The 27,699-nt window shown below is 34.0% G+C and overlaps 1 protein-coding gene across 2 annotated transcripts in view; it reads right to left on the bottom strand.

The window, feature by feature from the left end:
* The window catches only part of Atg5 (autophagy related 5), a 125,363-nt gene that overhangs the window by 33,005 nt on the left and 64,659 nt on the right, over nucleotides 1–27,699 (bottom strand). For both annotated transcript variants that reach the window (XM_046430609.2, XM_058575321.1), the window contains exon 6: nucleotides 10,737–10,831. In XM_046430609.2, the coding sequence (XP_046286565.1) occupies nucleotides 10,737–10,831 (95 nt within the window). The remainder of the gene's footprint in view (nucleotides 1–10,736; nucleotides 10,832–27,699) is intronic.

Genomic DNA, 27,699 nt, shown 5'->3' with positions numbered 1-27,699 from the left:
TGTTATGTGAAAAATCAACTGAATTGACCAAATATTAGCTAGAATGACCATAGAGAAAAGAACATTCCTATTACTAAAATCAAGCCTGGTTTGGTGGTGGGTACCTATTATAATTCCAGCTACTTTGGAACGCTGAGAGGAGGATCATAAATGCATGGCCAACTCAGGAAACTTAGAGATCCTGTCTCCGAAAGAACAAACAAACAAAAACAAAGTAGAGGGGAGGCAGGAATTTTAGCTCAGTGGTAACCAAAAAATAAAAATAAAAAAAAAAATTACTAAAATCAGAAATAAAAAGAAGGGGGCATCTCCCTCTGTCTCCCCACAACTCAAGAAAAATACAAAATCTGAAAATACCTTATAGGTATTTGTATTTGTTTTAATAACTGAAATAGTAATTAAAACAAATACACACTTTGGGGGGGGGGATACAGTTCACTGGAAAACACGTGATTAACGAGTAAAAGGTCTGGGTTCAACCCCCAAATGCCCCAAAAAAAACATAATTCCTGGAAATAAACTTGTAGGACCAGATGGTATCACTGGTGCCTTCTATCAAATTTTTAAAGATTAAACACCAATCCATCAAAAATTTTCCAAAAACATTAATCTTATTTACCACTAAAGCCTCAGTAAACATATTTTTCATCTTGCAAGGAATATATTCCTTAATAATATGCATATGCCATAAGTATTATTTTGAGAAAGATCTTCACTATAGACTGTACTCCACTACCTAATTGTCTTTCATCAGTAACTGCTACCAAAAAAAAAAAGAGGTTCCTTTGTCTATCCAATAAAGATGTTCTTAAGATTAAATAAGGTGATATGGAAGTATTTTTCAGAATGCTTACCAATATAAAATATGAAGTGATTTTTAAAAATTATTTTATATCCCATATTGTGTTGTTTATAACTTGAGAGCATTAGTAGAAAATGAGTATGATTATCTGATAATTCAGCCCAAAATTTTACAAAAAGAATATATGGTATGAATGTTATGATACATTACATTATGAGCCCAGAATAAACACTCTCACAAGTGGTTAAGACTTCCTTAGTTTTGTACATATACTTTGTATTTTTACGCAGCCTTTATTATGTGAAAGGCAATGTGAAGTAAGTGAAGATATAAGCACAGCACCGAGACTTTGCTTCTTTTCTATGTATACTAAAGAAGACTTCTTGCATGTTTAATATGTAAAGCACTCTGACAGGAAATAAAATTAACTTCATAATTTGAGATTACTATTATTACAAAAACATGAAAATGAATGACTTTTCTTCAACATGTCAGTTATCTTCGCTCAGATCAGAAATAAACTACTTTTAAGAACTGAGCAATCACTTCACAGTTTGTTATCATTCTTTACATATGAGATACAAATCATATTTTAAACCCAGATTCCCAACATATATCTTAATATGCTACTGAGATAGGTATGGTGTGAATTAAGTATCAAAGATACCTTTCCCAAGAGTTACTGCTATATAATTCTTTGATTGAAAAACAATTGACAATATACTTGGGAATTTGGGAGAAGCTTATTATATTCCCCTTTAACATTTTTTCTAATTTCATCTCCTATCCCATACATCAGTTCTCTTTATCTAGGCAGCTGTTGAGGTTAGGGCAGAGCCTAATCTAGAGAGAGCTGGAAACCTCTGCAGTGTTCTTTCTGGGTGAACTTGTGCATGTGAATCACCAAAACTTGAGGAAAAGCAGAATTTAAGAGGCTGAATTCTTTCTACTTTTGAGACAGAAAGAGAAGACCAGGGAATATATAGATTTCTACCAAGACCCTTTCAGAAAATGACACCTAGAATATTTTCAGATACGAAATATAAATTCTAAGTAGATATCCTTGAAATAGGAGATAAAATCTGCAGAGGAAAATCTAAAATTGGCCTAAAACTGAAGATACTAAACTGCAGCAAAACCTAGGCCTGGGGAGCACACAAGTTCACGTCTCTGCAAGTGGAAGACTGAGGAAGTGTAGGAAAGGAAAGTATTCTAAAGTTTCATCTTATGGGGAGGAAAAGCAGTAAAAGAACAGTATCTTGATGAATACAAGAGTATTATAACAACAGGATAATGACCCTCAGTAAAGGGAGGGTCAATATCAATGGACTAAAAACAGAGTACTAAATTTAAAGGACAAAAAGGAAAAATAGCAATCTCAAACTAGCAAATAATTTAGCCCTCGTTTCTAATAAACATTCTAGAATAAAATTATGATGAAACATTAAAAATTAGAACTAAATCCATTAATTCCAAAAACTGAACAGAAATGTCTAAGACATCATTATTCAATGGTATTGTTGTGTTTTTTAATTAATTTTTTTATTTATATACGACAGCAGAATGCATTTCAATTCTTGATAGAGCACAATTTTTCATATCTCTGGTTGTATACAAAGTATATCACACCAACTCGTGTCTTCATACATGTACTTTGGATAATAATGATCACCACATTCCACCATCATTAAATTCAAAGGTCTTATCAATGCAATAAAGCAAGAAAAGAAATGGTAAAAAATGAGTCATTTTTGTTTGTTTGTTTAGGTGATGCCATTAATACACAGAAATTGAATGATTTTTAAATTTTTTAAAAATCTACAAAAAACATCTAGAAAATGAATTTAATGACACAGAGCCTACCTGAATAAAACCTTCAAATCTATACGTAAAAGAACATAACACAAATATAACAAACAAAATTCTAATATGATAAACATATTTTGTATGGAAGATAACGTAAAGCAAATTATAAAAAAGGAAAATTAAAGTTAACTAATTTCTGCTTATAATTAAAAAGGACACGATGGGGTCTTGAATAAAACAATTTTAAAAGCCATGTGGAAAAATGAAGCCAGGCACATTCCTGTAATCCCAGTGGCTGAGGAGGCTGAGGCAGGAGAATTGTGAATTCAAAGCCAGCCTCAGCAAAAGCGAGACATTCAGCAACTCAGTGAGACCTTGTTCCTAAACAAAATACAAAACAGGGCTGGGGATATGGCTCAGTGGTAAAGTGCCCATGAGTACCATCCCTGGTACCCCCTCTCTATGAATAAGAATAACAATAGAAAAGTATAAACAGGGAAAGAAATCAATTGCTGCAGCAAAAATCAAAACACTAAAAGTAAAATAAAAATTAAACTTAAAAAATGTTAAATATACTGAAAAAAATGTAATATAGCATACAGAAATAGATTCCAGTAGTCAAACTACTTTAATATTAAGCAGAAGTAGACGGCTTAGCCAGTATAAAAACGATAGCTTATTTTTGGAGTGAACAAGCTATGGCCCACAAGCTAAAATGTGCCCTTCAACTGTTTTTGAAGTTTTACTGGGACAGTCATGCTTATCATTAGCAAACTATGGATGCTTTCGTGCCACAGGGTCACACAGTTGCAAAAGAGACCATCTGGTCCACAAATCTGAAAATGTTTACTCTCTGCTCCTCTAAAGAAAAAGTCTGCTAACTCTTGTTTAGATAATAATCAGTTGTTATTTGGATGAAAATAAAGCTAGAACCCTATCTCATATATTATGTTCTGGAAAGGGATCTTCTTTTTTTTAATATTTATTTTTTAGTTGTACACAATACCTTTATTTTGTTTATTTATTTTTATGTGGTGCTGAGGATCGAACCCAGGGCCTTGCACGTGCTAGGTGAGTGCTCTACCACTGAGTCACAACCCCAGCCCGAAAGGGATCTTCTTAAGAGAAAAAAATCCATATACCACTAAGAAAAAGGGCATATTTGGCAAAAGGATTTTAAAACTTAACATAAAAACAAATCCAAACAGCTAACAAGGGTTACGTACATTTATAAATTCATTCGGTGTGAGAAACACTAATTGAAGAAAAAAGTCATTGATGCTCTATTGAGGGAGAGGTAAGAGGAGAAGCACACCCCCATATTTTTGTTGGAAATTTAACTTCATTATGTATTTGGAAAATAATATAGCAAACTTATTTTATGTAAAAGTCTCCACCTTATGGGCTGGGGATACAGTTTGGTTAGTAGAGTGTTTGCCTCGCCTGCACAAGGCCCTGGGTTCAATCCCCAGCACCACAAAAATAAATAAATACATAAATAAAAGTCTCTACCTTACAATGCTGAAACCATTCTTGAGTGTTAATTTCCTATGTGAAAGAAAACATAATGCTATTTACTAAAGCCCTGCTTATAGCGGTAAAAACTGGAAATAAAGAGAAAACTCATCAGTAAAAATATGGAACACATTACAGTACACACAAATAGTGAATGCTTTAGTCATTGAAAGAATAAATTAGACAGAATAGCTCAATATGCTCCCTCCCATCCAAAAAGCAGCAACAAAAATGTCTTGAAAAGATGTTGTTCCTAAGAAGATTTACAATAACAAGCACATTAAAAAATTCACAACTTCACCAGGGATTATAGCCCACATCTACCAAGGTTAAAATAGCCACTCCTTAAAAACACACCCACATACACACAGAAAATAACAAATAAAAATTAAAAAAAACAACACCATATGATCCCAAAACTCTACCTATATGCAAATACCCAAAAGAAGTGCCCAGATATTTTTTTTAAATGTTTCTTTGGAAGAAGACAAGCATTTAAATTGGTAAACCTTCATGGCTGAGTTTGTGGCCCAGTGGTAGAGAACTTCTCTAGCAAGTGCAAGGCCTTGGATTCGATCCAAATACAACAAAAATTGCATTAAATTTTAAAAATGGGTGCATTTTCACTATAGCAGATTATAATCTCCAATGTGAGTATGTTATCAATTGAAGGCTTTAATAAAACAAAGACCATCTCCTGCAGGCAAGAAGGAATGCAACTAGCAGGCAGCCTTGGAACTCAATTGTATCTCTAAACTAAATCTCCCCAGTCTGCTAACTTATCCCTGATTGATCAAATGCTGGACTCACCAAGTCTCCACAATCATGTGAGGTAATTCCTTAAAAATCTCTCTCTCCCTCTCTGTGCACATGTGAAAAGATAATACATACATATTCTGTTTTTCTCAAGAATAGGAAACACCCATGCTCACAGTTATTTACAAGAGTCAAAAGGTAGAGGCAACTCAGGTAGATGAATGCACAAGCAAAATTTTTTATATTCATACAACAGATTATTGAACCTTAAGAAAAGGAAACTCTAGTAATTAAGGTGTGATTCATTTGAAGAGCACTTGTCCAGCATGCACAGGTCCTGAATTCAATTCCCAGCACTGAAAACAAGGAAGGGAGGAAAGAAGAAAATTCTAATGAGCCTTTACGAACTTAGAAAACATTCTGTCAAATGAAATAAGCCAGTCCAAAAAAAAAAAGTAATATAAGATTCCCCTTACATGAAGTACTTGATGTAGTAAAATTTATAGAAAAAAACAGAATGGGACAATAGGTAAATGCTAAAAGAGTATCAAGTTTGCCTGGTATGGTGGCATACAACTGTAATCCCAGCTACTTGGGGAGGCCAAAGCAAGGTGATTACAAATTCAAGGACAGCATGGATGACTTAGAGACATACTGCCTCAATAAAAGGAAAAAGGGGTAGAGATGTTACTCAGTGGTAGGATGCCTGTCTAGCTTTCACAGAGTTCCTAGGATCAATCCTGAGGACTAGGGCAGGGTGAAGTGGGGCTGTAGATTTTTATGTTACCAGATTAAAATTTTTTTCTTATGGAAAAAATTTAAATTATTTTTAAACCAAGTAATATATAATTATATGTAGAACAGAGAATATTAGTATTATATTCTCCTAAACATATTTAAAATCTCTGTACAAAGTATATTACAAATTATACAATGTGTCTTTTTGAAATAATCAAAAACTAAAACTGAAAGCATCAATATTTGGTTTACTAAATAACTAATATGAACCTCCTATTGGTCTTTGGCTTTTCTGTTAGATGTTATTGCAAGGTACTAATCAAAATGTAAAATAACAGAAGATTAGAGTTTATAATTTCTCACTACCACTGCTATAATATTGGAGGAGGAATCCTAAAGACATGGCCATAATTTGACACACATCTCTACTGTTCTCACATTTCAATATTAATAAATTAACATTCTGGGGGAAAAAAAGAGCCTAAAATTTGACTTCTTCAGTTTAGGAAGTGCCCAGTTAATCCCTGACATCCTAGTTTCCATTTTTAAAAATATACTTTTTCTCCTCTGAAATTGCTAAATATTTAGATTCTTAAATATATCTTAGCACATCACAATAGAAAGTAAGTAGATTTGTAAAAGTAAAAATAGCCAGTAAACCTGATCAAATTAAAATATTAATGGGGGTTTAATGACAAATGAACATAAAATAGTAAATGAGAAAGAACAGAGAGCTCTGATGATTATGAAAGAGAACAAATCTAAACTCAAAATTCCACTTTTTGTATTATTACATAACTGATGAAGAACTTCTTCTAAGGATAAGTGGGAACCATCTAATCATGTAAGAGGAAACAAACACCGTTAATCAGCTTTGTGTTTTGTTTAAAACTGAAAATAACATTGTTAGGTGGTTCCTAAGAAAAGTCCCTAAATTTGTTTATAACCTCAAAAACAACATGGAAAAGAGAGGAGATGGCATAATGATCTTTGTTGAATAAGTATGAATGGATATTCAAATTATTAAAATTTATCTTAAGATTTTTCCATTCCTTCCAGAATAAAGAGAAAACATGGTAATATGGTCTAATCTGTACCTTTGCAGCCTCTTTCCCCACAACTCCTGATACTCAAGAGGTCCTCTGTCTCAAAGTCCCCTTTGCCTGCAATGTTCTTCTCCAGACTTTCTGCCTACCCTAAGAAACACAAGGTTTCCTCGAATCAGCCTCCTCTGTCTTCCCAAACTAGTTCAAATTCCCCCAGGAGCATTAGAATTTTATTACACTACGTATCTATTCACAGAAATCACAGTTGCAGTGTTATATCTGTATACTGAAGTTGATTAGTTTCTTTCAACCTCTCAGGAATGATATATATAATATTAACCACCACTTGACTTCCCTGTGTATAGCACAGGGCATGGAAATGCAAATATTTGTGAGTAAATAAACTCATATAAGGCAAATCAGAGAAAACTTTTTACTCAAAATATATTGACAGGATAACATTTATGAATCTGTTCCTTCTTTAAAAAACTGAAACAATAGGTTAAGTTCATTCTACAAGAGAAATACCAATATCTAAGGAATTTATGGTCATTTTACAAATCTTTCTGACAGATACTCTCATTAATCACCATCTATTTAAATGTGCTATCATAAATAACATATTGGTTACATTTCTGTAACACTTCCTGCCATTAACCTCATTTCTAGAATACTGGCTAATACTAAAGCACCTGGATTTCAGGAACACAAACCTGAAACTCACACACCAAACCAAACTGTTATGTAAATGACAGAAACATGGTCTGCAACATCTCTAGACAGTTTCTAGAGGAATTTAACTTTTACCACTATAATTCTGTCACTTGGTTATAATCATTTTGAGCCTATAAATAAACATTTTCCAGATGAAAAATAAGTAGTTCTACATAATCTTTACAAAAGCCAATCTTTAAAGAACACTGCCAAAGTTCTAGTTTCCTATCAATGTAAGGTGAACTTTACTTTTTGTCATAATATATAAAGGAAAATTATGATAAGCTGGACATAGTGGAGATCACCTTTAACCCCAGCTATTTGGAGGCTAAAGTAGTAAAACTGCAAGTTTGAGGCCAGTCTCAACAATTAGCGAGCACTTGACTTAAAAAAAATTAAAAGGGCTGAGTAAGTAGCTCAGTAGAAGAACAACCCTGGATTGAATCCTTAGTACAAACAACAACAACAAAAAGTTCACAAATCAGAACTAAGTTTAGATTCTTTCATTTCTTTGATAGTGAGCAAGTGATATAAAGGTCGCTGACCTTCCATTTCCTCATTTTTTAGAAATGAGATAATGATTCCTACCTCCTAAGACAGATTTGAGACTTCAACATGATAAAATGGGCCTCTCTCAAGCATGCTCAGGGTCCCTTGCTCACTCCTTGCTGTACAGGAATTCTATTAGGATTCTGCAGAGTAAAATAAGTATTTTAGTGAAAATTATTCCCTTCATTTGTATATTAATAACATGGATTTTCAGGGTTTCTTTACATCTTCTTTACTAACTAAAGATCTCAAAGACTACAGTACTAAATATTAAATAAAAGGTAATAATCGAAATGCCATATAAATAAAAAGCTAGACTCAAAAACAAAATATCACAAACATATAAACTAATCAAAAGTTAGCAACAGAAATCTAATGTTAAGTAGAGATCATATAATCAAAAAAAAAGAAAGAAAACAGGACTCCATCTCTCTTTGGTCAGAACATGCATGGATATTTAAAAACATAAAATAGGGCCGAGAGTGGTGGCAGGAGGACTGCAAATTCAAACCACCCTTGGCAACTTAGAGAGATCTTGTCTCAAAATAAAAATTAAAAAAGGGCTGAATATGTTCAGTGGTTAAGTGCCTCTGGGTTCAATTCCTGGTACCCAAAAACCAAAATAAAATAAAATGTAAAATAGGGAAATGAAGAAAGTCAGGATATGATAAATTAGTAAAAACTGGAAGACCTAAATTGTTATATTCATGTTACACAACACACTTGGGTATAAAGCCAAAAGGAAAGTTATGTAGGTCACTTAAAAACTTCAGTCTCTTTCTTTTAAAGACAAAATGCCCAACTGTCTTGACACTGGAAAGATCAGGCAAGACGCACTGGCAGCCAGGTTTTGTAAGGCAAATTTTGAGAATTCTCTACCTTCTCACTTACTAATTATGGAATTTTTATAAAAACCATTTTTCCCATGCATACACATTTTCTTTTTCCTCCTAACCCCATTCTCCACTTCTTTCTGCATTATAATAAACAAGAGTAAGAGATACGAACTGACAATTTTCCACCAGAATACAATGATATACCAAAAAGGAAGACCTCTCTTCTCTATATCTGCACTATTATTCTGACAATAATAATCCCTACATTAAGCATTAATATAATACACTATCCCTATGGGAACTCAAAGTAATTACATAAGGAAAATACAGTATCATTAAATGTAAACACCAGAATTGAACAATACACTTCTAAGTGCTAGGAAGTACAAATCTGAAAACAATTTTGGAACTCTTCTTTTGAAAATGTCTTTAAAGTCATTTAAAGTTACATACTTTGTTCAACTAAATTCCATAAATAAAATACTTTGTTAGGCTGTAGAAATGCCTTATGGTAAGTTAGTATGGAGATTATGATAGAATAAAATGAAAAGAAGATCAACAATAAATGATTACCAAGTTAAAAATTCACATGCTGGGTACTTTACTAGATGCTGGACCCAGACTAGGAACATAGCAATCCTGACTTCAAGAAAAGTATCAACCCCTTGGAAATTATACCTGCAGCATTGAATAAAAAGGTATTTTATTCCTTCAGTATTCTGAGACTTTATTTGCTAATTTTTAATCAGGCGATTGGTCTTCCTCTTTGAATATAGTTATGTGATGACTTAACCAGAGCAGACTCTCTGTTCTTAAATGATTTCCCATGATAGCAGGTAATTTGCTTTCTAGAATATCATTAATTCGATAATTTATTTATTTATTTTTTGGTGGTGCTTGGGATCAAACCTGTGACCTCACATGTTAGGCAAACATTCAACCACTGAGTTACAACCCCAGGCCCTCAATAAGTATTTAGTATTTGCTATATTATATCCCAAGCACACTGAATTTTTAAGTACTATACAAAATATTATAGTTCTTTACCTCCTATATATTTGCTGTAATGAAGACCTGCAAAGCTACTTACTGTCTATTTTGTTGTACAATTCCAAGAATTCACCATATAAAATGAATGCAATCCTTTTATTTGTAATAGTTATATTCTATAAAAAGTGACTTAAAACACTGAATTAGCAAATACTGAACTACTGGGCCTAAGAGAAATGATGTTATGTTTCTGAGAGCTTTTGTTACGACATATTCATCACCTAATACATAATCTTGCTTGAAGTACATTTCTGTTTAAAAACTACACCACGGGTTTGGGGTTGCGGCTCAGTGGTAGAGCACTTGCCTGGCACACGTGAAGCACTGGGTTTGAACCTCAGCACCACAGAAAAATAAAATAAAGGTATTGTGTCCATCTATAACAATAACAACAAAATATTAAAAAACAAAAACAAACAAACAAAAACTACACTGTGCCTAGAGTACATTCTATACAGCACAAAAATCACCAACCAAAAAAAAAAAACAACCCTCCCATACCCCCAAAAGGAACAGGAAAAAAAATGGACTGAAAAGACTATGAAAAGGACTCTTGTTTATACTATGAAAGGTGAACAAGAAGACAAAGTGTTGCTTTGTTTAATGTCAGCTTGGAACATGCACATCAGGCAAATTATATTTTTAACTCCACTGCACATCTTGTAAAATTGCAAAGTGTTTCAAGTACTGACTTAGGGGTCACTGATAAATTTTAGCAAGTAGGTAATTCTGCCAATACAAAAACTTTGAATATTGAGTAGTAACTGCACACAAGTCAATCTCTAATATAATTGCCACCAAAAGTCAGATCTGAAAAACAAACTTTCAGATACTACACAACAGATTTTTGGACCAGGATTGCTTCAAGAAGTAAGATGTCTGAGGCTTTCACAACTTAGTATTTTTCAAAATGTTACTTCTTACCTGATATATTCTAAAAGGGATATAACGAAATCCATTTTCTTCTGCAGGATACTCCATAAGTTTCCGATTGATGGCCCAAAATTGGTCAAATCTGTCTGAAATGATATAAACTGTGTTATTAAAATGAACATTCTAATGGAATATCTCACATGAAGACATGAATATCTCCTAGAAATTTCAATAAACTATAATTAACTAATCTTATCTTTCCATAATTAAACATAAAGATATAAAGTTAAATTTTCTACATAATTTTTCCTCTTCCTATTTACATTTTTTCTTATAAGAAAAACCCTAAACAGATATGTGACTATTTGTGTTATGATGGCCAGGTATGGAAAGATAATTTGACTCTCCTGATCTCAATGCAACTGTTCAACTATAAACGGACAGACTTAAGTAAACTAAACGTTAGCCAGAATGTGCATACAGAAACAAAGCCAAACACTGAACTTGGTGCTAGGCATACTGGTACACACTTATAAATCCCAATTATTCAGCAGGCTGAGGCAGGATGATTCCAAGTTCAAGGCCAGCTTGGGTAACTTAGTGAGACCCTGTCTCAAAGGAAAAAAAGGTCTGGGGATGTAGCTTAGTAGTAAAACATCTCCGGGTTCAATCTCCAGTACAGAAAAAATTAAAAATAACTGTACTTGTGAAATGTCTATTGTATAGCATAATCTCACACTGATTAATCTTTTTTATTATTTAGGTTCATTAAAACATTTCTGAGACATAATGTGCATGCCATACTGTTTACCCTCTAATGTTTAGAATTCAGTGGTTTCTCAATAGAGTTCAGAATATTTTATATAAGTGGATCACACAATATGCGGTCTTTTCATTTTTTTTCCATGCAACATATTGTTCATTTTTCCTATAGCATATATCAGAATCTCATTTGAAATTTTTTGTGCCCAAAAACCATTCCACCACATGGAGTTACAAGATTTTATCAATCACCTGAAAAAATCTGAGTTTTTTTTCAATAAAATATTTTTTGAACTTTTGGGTATTAGAAGTATTATTATTAAGAACATTAATGCACCAGATACGGTAGGCTAAGGCAGGAGGATCGTGAGGTGGGAAAACAAAACACAACAAAAAATGTTCACGCACAATTTTTGTGTGAGCATGCATTTCCAGTTCTTTGGGATATTTACCTTGGAATGAAAGTGCTACATCTTACGGAAGTTCTGTTTAACTGCTATGTTTTGAGGAACTGCCAACCTGTTTTCCATAATGACCGAACCACTCTACATTCCCCCAAGTAATGAATGAGGGTTCCAATTTATCCACATTCCTGCCAACACTTTAATTTCTGGTATTTCATACTCTGTCATCCAAGTGAGTATAAAGTAGTATCTCACTATGGGTTTGAATTGTACTTTCCTAACAACAAATAATGCTAAGCATCTTGTCATGTGTTTATTGACCAGTAGTACATTCTTCTTTAGAAAATTATCTATTAAATCCTTTACTCCATTTTAAATTGTGTTCTTTTTGCTATTAAGTTCTAAGCAATCTTTATATATTCTGGATACAAGCCCCTCATCCAACATGTAACTACAAACTTTTCTCTGATTCTGTATACTATTTCTTAAGCAATTCCTTTCTAGAATCCTTACAATAAAATGTTTTTCATAGTCAGAAATTTTTATCATGGCCAAAAATCTGTAAAGCAGGTAAAGAAGTCAAGAATTTCAGGCCAACTCACTGTTTGAGCCCTTACTCTACTGCTAGACTTGTCTCCAATTAATCTACAAGCAATCTTAATTGCTTAAGCTTTCATAACTATATAAAAGTAAAACTGTTTCTTCTTGTACCCAGAACATAAGTGCTAGAAGACTATGACTGGCTTTTAGGCCTTCCCTGGTCTCATCTTCAACTCTAACCTGGGGGACTACTCATGACATATTAGAAATTGTAGGTTAGGGATTTTGAATCTAGTTAATCAAGTACAGTTTCACAAATGATGAAGATGCTTAATAAGGAACAAGGCCAGAATGTGGATCTTCTGATTCAAATACCACCCCAGTTGCAAAACTACACTTTAAACCTAAGAGTAGCACCTTTAACACGGTCATTTCATATAGGAAGAAATTATATTTTAATGTTTAAAAAATGTTTTGTTTTACCATCAAGAATCAAGGCAAGAGGCTAGGGTCCGTACTTGTGAGATACTGGGTATAATCCTCAGCACCACATTAAAAAAAATAAATAAAGATATTGTATCCATGTTTTTAAAAATCTTTAAAAAAAAGAATCAAGGCAAGAATGTGCCAACTAAATGATTCTTCATGCATACTTGAAAAATTTCACTCAGTGTATTGTCATTTAATCTCTAGCACCTTGCATGGTAAAGGCAGAGCATAAGCTCTTGAATCAAAGAATGAATATACTAAAACACTACAAATATAATATTTCATTTTAAAAAACGGAATTCTCTAATCCTAGCCCTGCAACCAAATATCAAGGTTATTAGAAACAAAATCCACTTAAAATTCCACCTTAATTCACATAAGATACTTTTTAAAAGGTGTTAGTTTCTAATGCCTCTTCTAAAAATAAGTTTCATAATTAAGATTCCTTCTCTATTAAAACTGAGCCTGTTTAAAAAAAAAAAAAACACTAGCAAACCCTCATTAAAACAGATATTAAAATTGCTTCTAAAAGAGAGAACAACACAGGCTACAATAAGTTTTCAACCAAGGAAAATGCTGATCTCCAAAGGATTTTCTTAACATTTGGAGACCTTTTTGCTGCGGAGCTCAGTGTGGTGGGTGCATGCCTATAAACCTAGCAGCTTGGGAGGCTAACGCAGGAGGATTGCAGATTTGAAACCAGCCTCGGCAACTTAGCAAGGCTCTAAGCAACTTAGGGAGACTCTGTCTCAAAATTTGAGGAAAAAAAATTTTTTTTAAAGATTGGGGAGATGTCAGTAGCTAAACACCCTTGGGTTCAATCTTGGTACCAAAAAGCAAAACAAAACACAATGTGAACTATGTACAGGCAGGAGGAGATGTATGTGTGATTAGCATTTAGGGATAGAGGCCAGAGATGCTGCTAAGCCTACCATAATACACAGGACAGCCTCCCAATACAATTATCCTGACCCCAGATGTCAACAGTGCTAAAAGAAGAAAAACAATCACAAACAATAAAAGATGCAGAAAAGTAATTAGTCAAAAGAGGTTGCAAATATGTACTGCAAGAAAGTACAAAAACTGGGGAAAGGACGAATGGAAACTTGACTATGACAGTTACAAATTTAATAATCTTCAGTTTCAAATTCTCCCTTCAACATATACAGTCCCACATGGACACAAATATTTTGAGATTCTCTACAGTAACAACTACTTGAAGGTTTCTCAGCAATGAGTGTTCAAAGGAGATTATAGGGCAAAAGGCAGTTCTGTAGTTTCCAACTACTGCATAGTGGATCAGTGGTACTGAGGTAAGAACATCAAGTGAAGGCTGCCTCACACACATGCCCAGATGTGCAGTCTTCTCAAGGACCTGGAAGTATAGGCCCTGCCTAGCAATAATCTTCCCTCTCAACACAAAATCCAACCCTCTCAAGACTTCCTGCCTGCAGAGGCATACAGGTGGCTCAAAGGGTTCCTTCCCCTCTACATGCTGTATTACCCAACTGCCTATGAACTAGCTCTGACCAAGGTACAATGGTACCCTTTAATTTGGTAGATTGAATTATACCTTTCCCCACTGAGATCTGAATCCCAGCCTTAAGGAAGGGGCCCATTGAAGTTTGTCCTTTCTCTACCAGTCCTAGGTACCATATATACTTTCCAATGTCTTAAAGTCACTCTTTTATCAGGGTTTAATCATTCTTTACAAAACTTACCCTGTTCAACCCAATGTGTAGTTTCTATCTCCTGATTGGACCCAGACAGACAACTATGTTTCAAAAGAAGAAAGACATGATAAAAGATCTGTACTTGTATCAGTTTTTAATCTTCTTATAAAAGGTTATAATCCCATATAAAAATTTTTGGCATTTTCTAAGCAATATGAAAAGCACACTAAGAATAAATTAACTTTTATTACTTGTTTATTATCAAGTAAGATACAGATAGCAGTTAAAGAAAATTAGCTCTAAAATTGTGTATATAACCAATTGCCTTTCAAACTGGACTTTATAATATCAGTATCTACTTTAATCAATAAAGTTTAAGAACAAAATTTTTACTATTTTCCTAAATATTAATGAATTAAGAATATACTGAACTGCTTTCAAGCAATAGTTTAAATACTGAAACTATACTATTCATTATTATAATTAAGCCATAAAATTAGTGATTTGTTTCTTTGGCCATCAAGAACACACAGTACTTATACCATAATGACCTCTGGCTATTCATTTTTAACCACATACAACTATGCATCTATTAAATATGTACATCAATTTCAACAACTTCCAAATTTATTTAGTTCTCCTGCAAAACACAATTTAAAAAAACTAGGTAGGAAAAGATATAAACTAGCATTTGTTTAGATTATTCATATAATAGGAGAAAGAAAGAACAAATACACTTTCTATCAGACTTACTAGCAATGTAACTGATAGTTTTCTTTTTGAAATTCAAGAATGCTATTAATGCAAGGATTATAAAATTGAAGGACTGTTCTGTAGAAATATTACCTCTAAGCCAGGCCCAGTGGCACATGCCTGTAATCCAAGGGGCTTGGGAGGCTAAGACAGGAGGATTACAAGTTCGAGGCTAACCTCAGCAACTTAGTGAGATGCTGTTTCAAAGTAAAACATAAAAAGGACTGGGGATGTGGCTCCATGGTTAAGTGCCTGTGTGTTAAATCCCCAGGAATACCCCCCCACACCAAAAACATTGCATCTGTTTTTTAAAAGGATTAAAAATAGAATTCCTCAAAAATCTTAGTGGCCATGAACTGTTCCTTATTTTCTACTGCATTAAGCTTTTATATTGATCTTGGAAAAAAAAATTTAATACAGAAAAAATAATCAGGATCAGTGATAGAGTGCTTGCCTAGCATGCATGTGACCTGATTTGTCCCCAGCACCATAAAAACAAAAGCAAACAAACAAACAAAAAAGAATTTCAGATTATCTCAAGGTACATTAGACTTTTATTCTCTGTTCCTTACATGGAAAAAAAAAAAAAAAGGCAAATTTGAAGGATTCTTCTACTTAAGCTTTATGGGAAGAAAGAACTTCAGGCAAAATTATTTTCAACACTCATGTGCCAAAATGTGCTTGAAATCCCCATGGAAGACAAGGAGTACACATTGGGAGACTTCAGGAATTATTACAAAATCTTAATTCAGTTGGTGGGCACCTCATAGGAAAAGGATGAGATGACCCCTATATACATACACATTGTATTCACTTACTGGTCTTGAATATTTATAATGCCAAAGACAACAGTTACAGCACCCCAAATAAACGTCACTATGTCAAGATATAAAAGACTGACTCTAAGCTGTTCTTTGAGAAGAAAACCAAATAGTTTAAAAATCACTAGGAAGGGGATCCACTCCTCATAAGATTTTGCATCTACCACCTGGATTATTCAAATCAGCAATACAAGTTGTTGTGTAATATATGTAGTGCTTTAACCAGAAGTTTTCAAGATATGTATCAGAAAACATATCCAAATATAGACTTATTTGAATTAATTTCTTCACATGCAATATGTTAAAAATCTTTGTAAGGCAAAATAGGAGAAGAGAAAAGGGAATAAATAGTAATTACTGGTAGGCTGTCAAAAGCAGATGTAAAATAAGTGAGGTGTATCTTCGAGCTCATTTGTCTTCTGAGTCAAGTCAAATTAAGAGAATTACATCTAACCAGGCAGCTGAGGTGAACCAGGGACAAGGAGCACTCTCTTTCTCTTGGCACATCCATCAGTACTTAGATGCTGCTCAACAGAACTACACCCACACATTTATATATGAGCCAGAAAAGACTGGCACTATTGCACAGAGTTTAAAGTAACAGATATATCTGAGGAAAGCTTCTAAGGCAAAGTAGCTCTGAAAAGTATTTAAGGCCCCTGAAAATTCATCAAGAGCTATTTCATGATACAATGCAACCCATTTCAAGAGCGTTGGATTGGCAGATTGAGAAGTGCCAGTCTTGGAGGAGAATATCTTTAATCCTGTACATAAATACATCTTGGCAGTAGGATTGGACCCAGAGGAATTTGTGGTTTGAGGGAATCAAAAGAGCAACGAAACACAGGTCTCAGGAAAATTTGACATAGGCTATTGATGCCTGAGGATAAACTGGGAGAAGACATTTATTCCTTTGTCCTGTAAAACAAGAGCTACAGTCCAGGGAAATGGGCATCAAGAACAGTAGTTGATAATACTTAGAGTACAATTAATCTGTACTCTAAATATTATCAATTTGCTACTGCTTTCATCTAAATATTGCTATTGCTTTCATCTAAATCACAATCCTCATTTCAACAACTGCAGCAGCTTCATAATTGGTCTTTCTGTTTCCATATGTCTCTTCTTCCCAGCATCTAAAGTGCTCTTTTTAAACAAACCAAATTGTATCACTAATGAATAAATTTTTCAAACATTTCTCTAATGGGTCATAAAGAATAATATGTCATGATGGACTTGAAAAATGTAGTTATTTTAAGTACAAAAATCATTAAAAACAAAACAAACTGAAACAAAAATCACTGCATCCTCTTATTGCCTACAACTGGGACAGACAGATGCCTGCCCAATTCTGCACACAGGAAACAATAAATACTGTCAGAAATAAAATACCTCTTCCTCAGGGAGCTGACTCCTATTGGCCACTTCCCATCCCCTTGGAAGGATATTTATTGCTCATGCATTCCTCTGAGATCTCAAGACCCACCTTCCAACTTACTAAGATAGTATCTTGCTTACTTACTGAACTCCAAGTCACACTATTTTGTGTGTGGATGTGTGTGTGCACACGTGTATGTCCTAGAAAAATGCCAAGGTATTCTCATCTCACAGTTTTACAAGCCTGGAATACCTTCTCTTATCTTCACATAGCTCCTTCCTTCTGATTATTTAAGTCTCAACACAAGTGTTGTCTCCTCAAATTAACTTATTTCATAATCTCAGTAAAAGTAGCCCCACTCTCCAATCATTCTCTATACCATTAGGCTATTTTCTTCTAAACACTTATCATTATGTGAAATTACCCTATTTCCATGCTTAATTACTTATTGTCTCACTACCATAGATAAGTTCTATGGGAGCAAGAATCTTGTCTTCTGTATCTTCAGTCCCAGAAAGTTTAAGGCACATAGTACATACTCAATGTTTTTTATTGATAAAATACCAAAATTAATGAATAATTTAGGCAAATGGAAATCGAAAGTGGGAATTTCAAATGTGCCATAGCTAACAACAACAACAAAAAAAACAAAACTGTGGAACCACAGTACCTATGCCACAGCTTTGCCATTTACTATTTGTGTGAGCTACTGAATAGGACATTTTTGAAACTTCATACAATTTCTTTGTCTATAAAGGGAAAATAATAATAACATATTCATAATTCTATTGAAAGAAATAAATGGGTTAATAGATACAAAGTGCTACATACTATTTGCTATTATCATTATCTTTTAGGCTGCCTCAGATTCAACAAGGCACCACTGTGCATCCTAGATTATATAAGTAAAATGTGAACACCAATATGGAAAAATAGTCCTGTCCAAACCCAACCCTAAGATATCTAGTGTTCAGCCAGGCTTAGGGCCAGGAAATACCAAATTCTACATGAATGTTGCCTGCTGGAGTTATATAACAGTCTCTGTGAGTCATTTTGGGGAGAACAGAGTTTTAATACAACCCAACTGCAACATTTTACAATACCATACGCCTTTATGTCTTGTTTTGCCTTTTCTCTAACTCTTTCAAATACCATAGTTTCGATCTTTTTACTCTGTGGGTACAATTTAGTTGCATATACATTTCATCAATTGCAACTACTTTATTTCCAGTTGAAATTCATAAAAGGTGGTGGGAATAGAAATGATGGTCCGAGAAAATCTAAGCCAACATCTGGGGAGGCCTCCAGTTGTGGCAAGCTAATCTGAGTTCCTCGTCTACTATCCTTAAGATAAGATAATCACTCCACCCCAACCCATCCATTTCCTAAACACATCTTACAATATTAGGGGAAGTTGAGGATGTATCTCAACAACAGAGTGCATGCTCAAGGCTCTGAGTTCAATCACTAGCATGATCTCCACCACCAAAAAAAAAGTGCGTGCGTGCGTTTATATATGAGTACAGAAGAGATTCATAGGATGGGGTGAAAGGTTTCTTTTTAATCTGAGAAGATGAGGGGTTCATTACTGTTATGCTTTATTACAGCATAACATAAATAAAATAAAAATTAGTTACCTATGAAAACTGTAAATGTTTAAAAACTATTGCTGAAAACAAATAAAACTAATCTTACTAAGGACTGAAAAAAGCGGACTATAAATTTTAATTGATAGCAGCCAATAAACTATAAGTGCAGATTACAACATCTTTAAATGTATTCCAAAGTCAATCCCAATAACTGGGTTTATTTTAAAGGCAGCTCAAAATACAATTAAAGAGTTTATTTCAAACTTGTATGACATAAGAGTAGAAACTCAAAAATTTCACAATACAAAAAACTTATTCTGTTATTTCATTCACTAATGTTAAAATTTTAATCCAAAAGACAACATTTACTATAACTTGCTTGCCAAAATGAGATTTCAGAGATTATATATATGAAAACAGTAGGGCAGGACTAACAATTTACCTATATTCCTCTTTAAATCAATACTTAAAACAATATTCTGCTTTATAACTTTTCAAAGCTATTGTAAAGTGAGAAAATGTCCTTCTCTTAGCCGAATCACCTTCTGATACATAGAGTGCCACACACTGAACAACTAATCGACTTCATTTTTACTTTACTCAAAAAAGCACACCAAAGTAATGATAAAAAAAAAATCTATTATAATTTTTGGAAGAACTAAAAGGAAAAAGACATCCAATATCATGTTCACTGTCACCTTTCCAATGTTTATTATGGAAGATATTCTCTCATTGTTCAAATACAAATGTCCTATGCTTCTGGTGATAAAATGTGAATTACAAAGTACTACTGATGATTAACCACTGACAAATAACAAAAGTTTCAAACAAAGGTTCACCAGTGATCACTGGAGATGCAGTACTCAATACAACATTTCTCAAACTTAGCTGCTCACCAGGATCATAAGCAGAGCTTCTAAAAATAAAAATATAAATATGTAGCTGGATGCAGTAGCACACCCGCCCCCAACCCTGAATCCCAGCAACTCAGGAGACTGAGGCAGGAGGATCCAGTTCAAGACCAGCATGGCAACATAGCAAGGCCTTGCCTCAAAAAAAAAAAAAAAAAAGAATGCACCCCTGGGGTCAATAGCCAGTGCCAAAACCAAACAAACCAACCCAAAGTGCAAGACCCTCCTCATGTGAATGGGTATCTAATTCTCTGGCATCTGTACCTTTTGAAAGCTCACCAACAGGACTCTAACATATATCCAGAGTTAATGACCTCCAGATGTAATGAAAAAATAGATTCACCTTAGAATCAGAAGAGACAGAGGTTCAAATTTCTGGTACTGATTCTTACTAGCTGAGTTCATTTCCTCATTTGCAGAAGTGACAATATTTATCTAATTCTTATAAGGAATCATTAGATAACATGTAAAACTATCCAGGACTGGGATATCACGAGAAATTTAGTAATTGGAATAATCTCTAGATAAATTTTATTCTATCTGGAATCCATCTTATCAAATCTGCCCATGGTGGCTACATGAAAAATGCTAATGTATCACAGAAAATTTTAGTGGCATTTTCTACAAACTTCTTTTTATGTTCACTGGGAAAAAAGCTGTGTCCTTAAAATCACACATATCTCAAAATAGGGCCCACACAGAATTTTAACAATAACATTTTATTACTTCTTATAATGAGCTTATTGTGGATTAACCAATATTTCTTACAAACATATTGGGCTTCGAGCACAGCTCAGTGATAAAACACCTGCCAAATGCATGATGTCCTGAGTTTGATCCATTGAACTGCAAAAATTATTTTTTAAAAAATGAGTTCAGTTCCTTTTAGTAATAACTGATATATACAAATATCCTATGATGCACAAAAATCAAGATTTCTAAGAATCCTAATAGTAAAAATAAGAATTTATTAAAATGTAAAATTATCCTACCAGTGTTTCCCATATTATTCATCTGCAACTCAAATATTTGAATCTCATATTGTATTTTTCTGAACATAACTTATGAAAATAAATTAAAAAATAAATATGGGTGGGGGCTTCTATTATAAGTATAAAGCCTTTCCCCTTTAACTAAAACCTAAGAAGTCGTCTCTTTTCTCAATTCCTGCATTTCCACTCAGTGTCCTCTCTTCTGCTCCTCTGTATCCCAGGCACACAAATATTAATATTTTTAATCTCTTGGTGAATACCTGTAATCCCACCTACTTAAGATTGCAAGTTCAAGGCCAGCCTCAGCAACTTAGACTATGCCTCAAAAGAAAAATAAAAAGGGTTAGGAGTGTATGTAGTTCAGTGGTAGAGTGCCCTGGATTCAATCTGCAGTTATTACAAATGAACAAAACCAAAAAACAAATAAGAATCATGTAAAAGAAATGTTAATAGTGTTTTTGAATTTTAAAATTGTTTTAAAAACATCTATGAAAAGCAAACATAGAAAAATATATCTGTAGAAGAAAATCTAAGGAGATACTAACAAAACCAAGATACAAGATTAAGGAAGTTCGCAAAATCTTAACACTTTGAATATGACACAGTGATATTTCCTAACTGATTAGAAGCATTGTTTGAGTTACTTTCATATCCTTCTAATAATGTGAAAGATAGAAAAAAGTTAAAATGTAAAAAGCTCCAAGAACTCAAGGATAGTTTGGATCCTAAAGAGACCTTGTGGGAAGAAATGCTTCATAAGTAGAAAGCCACTTTGAAGATAATGATCAGGATTTTACCGATCATGCTGTATTTTGTATTAACAGACTTGTTTATTGTGCTCCTTTAAAAATGGATGTTTTTCCAGTATTCTAGTGTTTCAAAACTTTGCAATTCTTTGTCAATTAACATATTGGCATAGGTAGTTTTATAATATCTAAATGTAATTTTCACACAAAAGGACCTCTGATTCTTCCATAGTTCCTAGAGTAGTAAAAGAGAGAAGGTATGCAATGAGCAACAAGAAACTAGCACTGATTTGGGGGGTTCAGGAAACATCATTAATATGCAGAAATCTGACAGCCAGATTACTATCACTACAGCCACTAATCAGGAGCACTCTACAAAGGTAGAGACGAGTAAATGAGATGTTGCGCAGAGTTGCAAGTAGGAGTGGGAAATTGTAAAATTCTCAGCAACAATAATTTCTAGGTCTTTTATCCGCCCCCCCCCCACCAATAAAAGCATATTATAGCTAGGGCTGGTTAACACATTAACCTAGCATTAACTACTAATTGTTGATATAAAATTGATATACAATACATTGTTGTATATCTAATAATCCAGAACTTACTAAAAATAAATAAACAAACAAACAAACAAATGAACAAAACCAAGTGAGCTGGAAGAGATGAAAATAAAAGGGAAAATATATATTACATAATAATGAAGTAGTACAGTACTACTTAAAAAATGCAAGCAATACTGATCTTACTACAATAACAGGACACTGTTGATTCATTTGTCATTTAACAGTCACCTCAGCAAAAATAAAATAATTGCCCCCCAGAAACAAACATGGTTAAGTTTACAAGAAATTATAAGCCTAAGTTTACATATAAGAGATGGGTATGCAACTGTTTAATCTGTTTAACTGCCAAATGCCTTTGGGTTGAAAAAGAATATGGTTCCAAATTCAGCCAAATGAATCATTATAACAACTGGACATACAAGTCCAAGTACTAAGCTACTGAAATAGATGAGAAACTTCATAAATGAGGCTTTGAACTTTGAACTACATTTTGTATAACTGCTGTAAAGGCAGTAATAATGCATATAAATTGTAGTAAAGTAATCAGCATGAATCCTGGAATGAGTTAAAGGTATTTAATATTCCAATAGAGGTTTTTATCCATTGACTCCATATCACTTCTCTGTAGAGCAGTGATTCTCAAGATATTTGGTAATGTCTGGAGACTTTTTTTTTTTTTTTTTTTGTCACAATTAGGGATTGAGGAGTGGGATACAATGCTACTGGCATCCAGTTAATAGGAGTGCTGTTGAACATCATACCATGATACACTGGACAGGACAACCTTTCCACCTCTGCAGCCAAATCAAAGAATTATCTGGTCCAAAATGGCAATAGTGCCATGGTTGAGATAGCCTGTTCCAGAGCAGTGGAGTTTCTGATTCAGTTGGTCTAGGTTACAATTATAGTCAGTTCCCAGTGGATGATTCTGGCCAATGGTCTATATTTTAAGAAACCCTGCACTAAAGAAAAGTAAGAAGGAGCTAATGGGGGAAAAAAAGACAAAGATTAGAAAAGTAAGTACACCAGAACTTTTTGTTCTTTTAGAGAAACACAAGGGCTGGCAATGTGGCTCAGAGGTAGTATGCACTTGGCTAACATGCACAAGGCTCTGGGTTCAGTCCCCAGCACCACAAAAACAAACAAAAACCCATGAACTACTTTTAAAGTTCCAAAACAAAAAACATCATTTAAGAAATGTAAAACTTGCCAGGCACAGTGGTGGACACACCTGTAATCTCAGTGTTTCAGGAGCCTGAGGTAGGAGGATCAAAAGTTTGAAACTAGCCTCAGCAACTTAGTGAGGCCCTAAGCAATTTAGCAAGACCCTGTATCAAAATAAAATATAAAAGGGACTAGAGATATAGCTCAGTGATAGAGTGCCCCTGAGTTCAATCCCCAATACTGGGGGGGGGGGAAAAAAAAAAAAAAAAAGACAAGGGTAGAGGTACACGTTTCACCAAGTAATATTTTTTTTTCCTCTGCTTTTTATATTTTTTGTACTGAGGACTGAATCCAGGAGAACTTTACCACTGAGCTCCAAACCCAGCCCTTTAGAATTTTTTATTTATTTTTTTATTTTGAGACACATCTTGCTAAGTTCCTTAGGGTCTTACTAAATTGCTGAGGCTGGCCTCAAACTTGATATCCTCCTGCCTTGTTTCCTGAGTTACTGGGATTACAGTTGTATGCCACCACACTGTTTCACCAAGTTTTATCATCCACAATATTCACTGCCAACTACCAAGAAAACTGAAAGAGGTTATAATCCAAAATACTACAAAATTTATTTATTCATTTAAATCATGTGATTTCAAAAGCAATCTTTCTCTGGAAGCCTAGCAAATTATCTTTATGGCTTTGTATTACAAACAAATAAAATTTAACATCCCCACCATTATTTTTAATTATAGAAAGGAGAACACCAAAAGACTGATTTAAAACATATATATAGTAAAAAGCTTGTTTGTTCCATAGTAAAATTTAATTGAATGCTCAAGGAGATTACAAAATATGCTTTACACAACTTTCTCACAAAGTTGTAGATTCTTAAATGCCACACACATAGCTTCAGACTGAACTTATTCACTGACCTGCAAACAAAAAGTATTGCAGGCAAGAAAGTAATGAATATGACTTATTAGCTCAGTTGTATATAGAAAGAAAAACACAGAATGGTTAGTATAAACAGAACTTCCAACCACCGAGAAAAAAACGGGATTATTCCATATTTCACTGCCTTGTCACTGGAACACAATGACTGCCATATTTTCAAAGCTGATATAAAAAAGATGGCACTGCAAAAAAAAAAATATGAAATTAAAAGTGGGAGCATTAGATTCCAATCTATTAAGCCTCCTCCACCTACTGTTGCCCACTTATGATATTTACCTCTACCAATATCTAACTTAGTATATTTTCATGTAGATGGCTCATAAACATCTCAAACTTGTAGCCACAAAGATGACCTCTCAAATCAGCTTTGTTTCCTGCCCCATACCTATTCTGAAGTATTCCATTCAGTACATATAGCACCATCTATATAATTACCCAAACTAGATCACAGGAATAATTCTTGCACTCCCAACCTCTACATCAGACCTAACAATAGGTTCTGTCAATTCTACCTTCACAATAAACACTCATTTTTCAGTTTTTGTGGTAGTAGGAACTGGACCCAAGCCTAGCACATGCTAGGCAAGTGCTCTACCACTGAGCTACATCCCCAGCCCTCTTTCTTATTTTTGAGACAGAGTGTCATAATAAGTTGCCTAGACTGACCTCAAACTTACAATCTTCCTGCCTCAACCTCCCCAGTGGCTAAGATTACAGGTATGCCATGCTCTGCTATACCATGTTCTTAAACCTGGAATACTACCAGAGCCTCTTTACTTCTTTTTGGGGCTGTTTCCATTCCACTCTACGTTCAGCAGTGAAGTATTTTTATTTCCTTCTGTGTCTTACCTGTCCTCTGCTCCACATCCTACAATGGCTTCCCACTACCCTTTAAAACACAAATTCTTTCCCTTGGTCTACAAGATTCTACATAATCTGGTTCATTCCTTTCCTCCAATGCACCTCAAGCTACCCTTCCGTCCCTCTCTGGTCACACATCTAAGACATACTGGTCTTCTTTCAATTTCTAAAAACCTACTTCTTATATATCAAATGTTCATGCCCTCCCCACAAATCACGTAAAATCCTAACATTCAATATGACAGTAATCAGTGATAGGACCTTTAAGAAATAATTAGGTCCAGACATGAAATCTCCAAATGCCCGGATCGGATCTTAAACTCCTCAGCCTTCAGATATGTAAAAATTATGTTTATTAAGCCACCAAACCTATGCAAATACAACAACCTGAACAAATGAAGACTAAAATCAGACTCTTTTTTACCTCATTTTTTAAAAATTCTAATTTGTATATATGACATATACATATATATGTCATATTATACATATAGAACACAATTTTTCATATCTCTGGTTGTAAACAAAGTAGAGTCACACCATTTGTGTCTTCATGAACAAGGGGGATAGAGGTGAAGGGAGGGGGCATGGGGTAGGAAAGACGGTGGAATGAGATGAACATCATTACCTCATGTTTTTAAAACATGTAATTTTCTAATACGATTGGCTCATTCTTATCATTCAGATTTCAACTTAAATATCATTTTCTCAAACAGGTCTTCTCTAATCATCTTAATGTAAATATGTCCCAGTCCTAAAGGGCACTATTCTTAACATCTTATTTACTTCTTTCAAAATAGTATAAAACTAATTGCTAAAACAATGCTTTGGATCCCACGAAGCTTATTAAAAGAAAAAAAAACTAGATATAGACAAGTTTTTCTAAAACCAGATATTATTATATATATAAAAAAAGTGGTGGGACACCACTATACACTGGCTTTCCAGGTAGAGGAGAATATGACAAATGCAATGGAAGAGAAAGGTAAGAAAAATCTATGTTATCTACACTTTTAAAAGCTACCCACAGGATTATGTTCTCAGAAATTGTCCAACATATCCTCATTTTGCTGCCCTTGCCCTTTTTGTTTCCTCTGGCTACAAGGCCATTAACCTCTGATAAATAAAAGTGAGATACCCTAAACTGCTTCAGGTCTTCACTTAATAACATCAGATCAGTGAAGACTTCCCTGGCCATCCTATTTAAAATAGCAATGCTCTCTCCCAGTACAGTTCTCTCTCATCTTACCCTACTTTTTCTTCCCAATGCAACTGTCATCATATGACACATAATATATACTTATATATGTGTTTATTGTATGCCTCCCCAACTAGAATTTAATTTAGGTAACTATGAGACTTTGTGCTTATTTTTCTCACTGCTATGTCTCCAATACCTAAAGCACAAATCATACAGTAGACAGGCAATCAGCAGATGGGGTAGAGAGAGAAGATGGGAAGGGAGGGGAGGGGGGATAGTAGGGGATAGGAAAGGTAGCAGAATACAACAGTCAATAATATGGCATTATGTAAAAACGTGGATGTGTAACCGATGTGATTCTGCAATTTGTATTTGGGGTAAAAATGGGAGTTCATAACCCACGTGAATCAAATGTATGAAAAGATAATATGTCATGAGCTTTGTAATGTTTTGAACAACCAATAAAAAAAAATAAAAATAAGACAACCTGTCAACTAATCAACATTAAAATAACACCCATACAATGAACCAATTTACAGCAGAAATACATGAGGGAAGAATGGTAGGAAGGCAACATGAGATGAGGCTCATAAAAATATGGAAAATAAAATTAACTTAATAAACTATGTCTGACAATGAAAGAAAGAATAGGTAAAGAACATTACTGGCAAAACAGTGTCATACTAAGAAGACACAACTATTTCATTTATTTTTTCTTCTTTTACTTTTTCCAACAATAATTTTCTCAGAGAAAAAGATGAAAATACACAGCTGAAGTGAAAATAATGCTCTCATAGACTTAGAGATACAAAAAGACATGAGGCTATTACATAGGTAGAAGGTAATAGATAACTTTACAGAAATAACATAGTACCATAGAAAGATGACCAAAACAGAGGCATAGGAATTTTTAGTGCAGGTCTCTGGATAAATGAGACAGCAAAAAAAAAAAAAAAAAAAAAAACACTTCAAGATAGGATTACAAAACTAGTGCCAATAGTTCTGAAAAACAATGAAACAGGTGCCCGAGGTCATAAGAGACATAAATGTGTCAACTTAAAAATATGAATGGATTTTATTAACTGGTAAGCTTGATTTCAATCTCTAGCAAAGAACACTTAGAAAATAAAATAGTAATTAAAAATTTATCATAAAATTTAAAATACCCATCTCTAAAGTATCCTACTTTTTATTACAGTGTTCAGAGGCTAGTATTTTT

The sequence above is a fragment of the Marmota monax genome, unplaced genomic scaffold (genome assembly GCF_021218885.2).
Source record: "Marmota monax isolate L192 unplaced genomic scaffold, Marmota_monax_Labrador192_F-V1.1 WCK01_AAM20220418_F8-fsc00013, whole genome shotgun sequence".
NCBI classification, from domain to species: Eukaryota; Metazoa; Chordata; class Mammalia; order Rodentia; family Sciuridae; genus Marmota; species Marmota monax.
The sequence above is the reverse complement of the archived record's forward strand: the minus strand, read 5'-3'. Positions and strand labels throughout refer to the sequence as shown.